Source organism: Cynoglossus semilaevis, chromosome 7 (assembly GCF_000523025.1).
Source record: "Cynoglossus semilaevis isolate Cse_v1.0 chromosome 7, Cse_v1.0, whole genome shotgun sequence".
NCBI lineage: Eukaryota > Metazoa > Chordata > Actinopteri > Pleuronectiformes > Cynoglossidae > Cynoglossus > Cynoglossus semilaevis.
This window is the reverse complement of record NC_024313.1, coordinates 11,390,083-11,396,700: the sequence shown is the minus strand read 5'-3', so window position 1 is coordinate 11,396,700 and position 6,618 is coordinate 11,390,083. Positions and strand designations below refer to the sequence as shown.

The following is a 6,618-nucleotide window of genomic DNA, read 5'->3' as shown; positions in this document are numbered from 1 at the left end:
CCTCCCTCTCCCCTCTAAGTTCGATGCGCTCGGCTCTGGGCCCTGCCGTGAGTTCTCGGTGCGGGCGACAGCAGCGCTGCTGAACATGGCGTCAGACGGGATGATTTTAACGAACCATGACCACCAAATCCGGGTCGGAGTCCTGACAGGTAAACGCCGAAAACCGAACCCTTTCACCGTTTCCTCTCCTCGCTCGTCCATTTCGCTCATGTCTCCGTGGATTAATCTCCTCACCGGATCTTCTTACATGTCGGCTGGATGTTGCGTGGCGGCGGCAGCAGCAGCAGCAGCAGCGGCAGCAGCATCTCTCCGGGTTTTTTTATTTTTATTTTTTTTTTACCCTGCAGCCTCTTGAAGGCGACGCGGCTCTAAAGCGCATCTCATCTCACCGGTATTTGCTCATATCACACATAGAGGCTGGGATGGGCGGGGGGGGGGGGGGGGGGGGGGGGGGGACACGGCTGTGTGTCTTCTCATGTCGAGCCTTTAGAGAAGAGAAGAAGCAGAAGAAGCAGCCTCAGTTTATGTGCATTGAATAATTCATGTCGCTGTATGTGCGTGTCACAGCTGGAAGTTCCAGCTGATCGTGTGTTCGTGGCTCTGCCCCGGCTGTAGATCGTGTTATTGACAAGCCCGCTGACCACAGCGGGTTTTCTCTCTCAAGTGTCGCTCCTCACGACACTTGCTGAAGGTGGATGATGTGGTGGATGTGGATGTGATGGTGGTGGTGGTGGTGGAGGAGATGAAGATCAGCGCATCCTCGGCCTGTAGACCCACAGCAGTGATGATGTGATGTGATGTGATGTGAGGGAAGAAAGACAAAAAGAAAAAGAAAAATCAGTGGAGATGCAGAGATGCGGATTTTGTGAATGGCAGTCGGTCGGTCATGACAAGTGGAGACCAGATCTGTGGCTCTGTGGTTTTAGAAATGTGCTTCTGCTGAAAGGCTTTCAAAGCTCCAGACATATGACTGCAAACGGAGAGAGATGAGAGCAATAACTGAACACACACACAGGAACAGATGTACATATATATGTACATATATTTATATAGGCACACACACACAACACTCTCTCTCTCTCTCCCTCCCTCTCTCTCTCTCCGTCCTCTGTGTGCTTCGTCATGTTTCATCCATCACACATGGCAAACCCAGCTGCTGTGTGTCATACATGGAGCCGAGGCTGAGGCTGAGGCTGAGGCTGAGGCTGAGGCTGAGTGTAGCCGGGTGGATGCATGTTGTCCAGATGAGGAACCCCCGCCCCCCCACCCCCTTTTCTTCTTTCCTCCTTTCCTCACCTCCTCACCCCCTCCCTTCTTCCCTTTTCTCCCTCCTCCTCCTCCTCCTCCTTCTTACTTCCTCCCTCCTCTCTTCTATTCTCTGTCTGTCCATCCTGTGCGAGGCAGGGTCGATCAATATTTCATGAAAGCCCTGTTCTCTCTCTCTCTCTCTTTCTCTCTCTCTCTCTCACACACACACACACACGGTTTCCCTCCGTATGTAAATCTCATATACGGAGGAGGTGGTAGGGAACGCGCAGCCATGAAGAAATGACTGTGGAAAAGATCTGTCCTTCTTTCTCTGCTGAAATCTGCCAGGGGAAACCCCTGCCACCAACAACCACCAACAACCACCAACAACCCACAGCTTCAGCAGCAGCAGCAGCAGCCGCAGCAGCACCAAACGGTAGTCACCCATCATCTCCTTCACGTCACCTCTCCTCCTCTTTCTCATCTTTCTTCTTCCCACCTTTTTCACAGAGAAATACGGAGCTGTCCGTGGTGCTGAACCCCAGCCTCTAACACAAGTCAGTGCAGCACTGACCCCAGCACTGTAAATACTGCATCAGATAGATACACCCAGGGAGGGGTGGGGGTTGTCCCGTGTTTTCACTACTTTTGTGATTTTTCTCTCAGCCTTTTTGGCTCCACCAGATCACTGTGTGTTCTTTGAAACAATAGTTATTTTTCAAGGTCTTTGTTTCGTTAATATTCTTTTAATTTAAAGTTTCTGGCGTTTGAGTTTTTGGTAAATTACCAGTCCGTCCACACCACCTTCAGCTGTGTTTGACTTGTGTCTTTGGAACAACAGAGCGCTTTACCTTTAAATGTTAATATTTTTATATCGTTATAGAGTTCTGTGTCCACGGTTGCTCAGCTGGTGGACGGTCAGACGGCGGCTGGTGTGTCGGTCGGCTCTGGTCCCATGTTAGTCCTGCAGATCAGATATTTGCCCTGTCGGGACCTTGGTAAACCCAGGTCTTTGTGAACATTAGGGATGACGGCGGAAGGACAAACGGAGTGAATCGTTTCACCTTCCAACTCATCCTCAGGCCTGACTGTGACATCGAGTTCTCTTTCATTTATTCATTAGACGTTGACATAAGTGAAAGGCCAACTTTGTCAACCTCAGCTGAGAGGTCTTCAACAGATAAAAAGCATCAGTATAAAACTGGACATTTATTTGATTATCTCAGTGTTAAATACAGAATAAGATACATTTAAACAGAGTTATGTACATTATAATTCATATGGGAGGAGTCCCTCCATCTTTTTATCAGTTTCGGGGGGGGGTCCTTGGTTAGAAAACTGTTGGTGACCCCAGCCTTAAATGACCAGACTGTAAATACATTTAAATTTAAAAGCTTTAGCTAAAAGCTAAATCAACTTCTATCAGTGTTGGTCAGAGAAGTTGTTTGACTACAGGAAGGTTTTTAGATTTAAATTCTTCTTCTTTTTTTTTTAAATATCCGCCTCATTACTGGCCGGGACTTTCCGATCAGTTGCGTCTCTAGCCCGTCCACTCAGAGTTAATCCATTCCCTTCATGAAGCTCACATGTGGTCCCTGTGTTTCCGTCACTGCCAGTTTGATCTCACTGTGCACTCACACATACATACGCCGGCGCTGAGACGCGCAGGGAATCGACTGACGGTCGATTTGTCTTTTGGATGTATTTGATGTGGATGTGGAAGTGGAGGACGCACACTGTCACCAGAGAAGTGAGAGAGAAAAAAAAATGAGCAAGGTGACAAAAGGTTGCCATGTTTTAGACTTTCAAAAATCCAATCACGTTAGAATCGCTCGTGCCTACACGGATCGCTGTGTGATTCCCTCATTAGCGGCGGGAGAATTTGTGCTATGATGTCTTCTGACAGCCAGAACTCCCCTGCTGTGCTGCAGCGAGGAAGCAGAGATCCAAACACTCAGGTTTCCTGGATCTTTCTCCTCCACAGCTCAGGAGCAGGTTGCCACACCTCGGTGCTGGAGCTGGAGCTGTTAGACTGCTGCTGGTGAGCTGGCTCTGTGTGAGCGGAATGCTAATGGAGGCAGGAGGCAGCGCTCAATCTCCCTTCCTGCCAGGGTCATAGGTCAGCTGTCCACTCCTGCATTTAGTCAGTGAGGAGCAGATGAGTCCTTGGCTCACCCTCCTCCATCACTTAGCCTCACGTCCCTCCAGACAGGTGACGGAGCCCAGGGGACAGCTCTGTTCACAGCCTGGACGAGGCTGGCTGTGTGTGTGTGTGTGTGTCAGTGTGTGTGTGTGCATACTGAAGGTTTGTGATTGGTTAGATAATATCTTCAGTTTTAGTTGTCAGAGTTGGGAGCAGCAGGGACTGTAGACCCAGGTCCCTGTTTCTAACTGTGGCTGAAAACTGTTGATCTTTCACAGACAGTTGTGGACGTCTTTCCACTCTCCTCTTGGACAGTTTTTATCGGAGACAGACGTGGACCGCAGGCAGGCCTGTCACTGGTGCCTTCCTTTAAAATGTTTTTTTGTTTGTATTTTTATAAACTGTAGCAAAGAAGACATTGTGAAATTCTACTTTTAGTCGTCAGTCTGCTCATTCATGACGGTGTAAACTTTAAGGTTTCTCTGATCTGAACATGGGTTTTGATTCATGATAATATTACTGCTGCCTGTTTACTGTGTCATATTTGGTAGTACTGTTTAGCATCCACTACTTTTCTACACGCCTTAATCTGCGGTCGCTCTGAGGCAGTGTGGCCAAAACGCCAAATAACAACATCAGAGTCAGAAAGGTGTGGGAGTGTGACAGGTTTCAGAGAATTCTCTCCAACATCTGTGTCCGAGCCACTCACTGTAGTCTCTGCTGAGGCACTTTTTTTTTTAGAAATCCTCAGAATGTGACGTTTGTGTCACATTTGTCTGGATGTAAATAAATTGTGGGTAAGAGAAGGTGACTACATCTCCCAGAATGCCTGGACTCCACTGGTCTGGAATAATTAATACTGAGGTGTAAAGAGTCTGAGGAAGAGGAAGAGGAAGAGGTTAAATTGCTCAAGTGTCAAAGCTACAGGTGTGAAATAAGTTTCATTTTGCGAGGAAAAAAAAAAGTCATTGCTAAAATGAACAACTTTTTTTTTTTGCTCTTTTTGGCACGAATGAAGTCACAATTATTGAGATCAAGACTTTGTGCTAAAATTAAGGAACTTGTAACAAGATTTATTTGTTTTGGTCAACTCTGGTTAATTCCTGCTTTTTTAAAATCTACGGAATAAATATCTGTTTGTTTTTTGGTTAGCATAGCTGTGTTGGCTAAAACGTGGCTATAAACAGGGCTAACGTCTCATTTATTTCAAGGTTTATATTGTATTTTTTTTATTTTTTTGTTCTTCATTTCTATCCCTTATGAAACCTTTAATTATATGTCGTTTAACTTTAAATCCAAAAAGTTGTTTTTTTTGGTTGGTTTACTTCAATCCAATCATTAGTATTCCTTCTGTTGTTGCTGGTTTCACCTAATTGTCAGACGGACGGTCGACTGAAATGATTTAAATAAATATCAACACAAATCTGAAAATATACTTTATAAATCTGTGAAACCTGTGACTAATGTTCATAGGACGCCCATGGTTGAGGCCATGAGTGTGGTCATAATAGAGACTGTAATTAGAAGAAGAAAGAAGGAAACACGTGAACCAGAGAAGTCATCTGTGGTAGCAGAGAGGTCGACGTCGTCGTTGTCGTCGTTGTCGTCGTCATCGTCATCGTCGTCGTCGTCGCAGCCTGATTTGAGATCTTCCTCAGCCACAAATTCCTCATGACCAACGTGTCCGACCGCGTTCCTATTATCATCGCACCGTCGTTGCACCACATCCTCGTTTTCCGCTCGGTCGAGGCTCAGTTTGAGGCTCAGACCAACACAACCTCCGCGCAGAGTTGACATCATGACTGCATCAGCCCAACGACGTGAGCGACACCGACGTTAACACTGGTGCTGATCCGAGGACGCCACGAGTTCTTCATGTCTTTAGGTAGAAATCAGACAGCTCTGTGTGTGTGTGTGTGTGTGTGTCAACGATCAAGAATTCTCCTTTTTCCTGTTTTTGACCTGATTCCGTGTGACTGAGTTTTCCCATGAATCAATGTGTCCTTATTAGTTAGTTCTTCTTTGTGGGTCACCACGGCAGCTGGATGTCTTCACAACTGAGCCCAGAGTTTTAGAAAATCAAATCAAATTTGAATCTATTCCTGGAATCTTAGTTTCTCCTTCAGGTTCGTGGCTAACATTTAGTCTAAGTCAAGTCTTTATTTTTATTTCTTTTTTGGCCAGTTTTCCTGATGACTTATTTGTGTGATAATAACTTCTTTTTTTTTTTTTGAGGATTTCTGCCACTTTTCTGCTAACTAGTAGCTATTCCTAGCCTAACTATTTTAACTATACTAACTACTCACTGGCCATGATTATACGGTAGCATCTGTTTCAGGTTGTTGTTTGTGTTGTTTGTGTTGTTTGTGTTGTTTGTGTGTTGGTGAGGCGAAGGCCAGGGTCTGGATTTGTCTGTAGTTTGGTTGTCGACACTGGGGAGATTCATCGAAATTTGATTTCGATTACGATTCTTGGCTTCCCACGATCATGAGAACAAGACAAGACAACAAGAGTTGAATGAAAATCAGGTCCAGTGTCTGTAAAACGGTTGGAAACCTAAGAGTTGAATGAAAATCAGGTCTGAGCCGCAGAAATCCAGTGTCTGTAAAACGGTTGGAAACCTTTAACTGGACAGAAGATGGAGAAGGTTCTGTTTGTGTGAGTGTGTGTGTGTGTGTGTGTGTGTAGGTGTTGTTGTTGGTGTTCAGTCATGTGAGGTGAACGTCACACGGTGTAACATCATCTTCTAACACCACAGCCAGGAGAAAATCCAAGAACGACTACGGTGATATTTCTGGTCCTCGGTGAAAGAGTGGGAGATTTTTTTTTTTTTGCAGCTCCTTGGTGTCAGCACTTACTGTATCTGGTACACACAGAAAATACACTTCCAGTATTGAAATACTTCTTATTTTTTTGTGACGTGTTTTATATCTTCCTCACTAACTCCTCGTCTTTAAACTTTTTGGATAAGGTTTAGAATTTTTTTTGGTCCAGTTTGAGTTCTGAGGTAATTGGCAGCCATTTTTTTTTAAATAATTTCTTCTATTTTTAGATTGATTTTAATTATTTGTATCACTCAATTCTAACTTCTCCAGGCTTAGTTTCAGTGTTGGCTGAGTCCAGCTCAGATGTACAGGAGGAGCTGGACTGTTCTGTAGAGACCAGTTTGTATCATCAGTATCCCCCCCCCCCCCCCCCCCCCCCCCCCCCCTCCTCCCTCTCTCTCC

At 45.4% G+C, this 6,618-nt stretch overlaps 1 protein-coding gene across 7 annotated transcripts in view; it reads left to right on the top strand.

The window, feature by feature from the left end:
* The window catches only part of gphnb (gephyrin b), a 78,177-nt gene that overhangs the window by 6,462 nt on the left and 65,097 nt on the right, over positions 1–6,618 (top strand). For 5 of the 7 annotated variants that reach the window (XM_017033803.2, XM_008313399.3, XM_017033800.2 and 2 more), the window contains exon 1: positions 12–149. The exons of 1 other annotated variant lie outside the window; for it this stretch is intronic. In XM_017033803.2, the coding sequence (XP_016889292.1) occupies positions 86–149 (64 nt within the window). In that variant the 5' untranslated portion in view covers positions 12–85. Of the gene's footprint in view, positions 1–11; positions 392–6,618 lie in introns of those variants that run through there. One more of the 7 variants, XM_017033804.2, reaches the window with a different exon arrangement.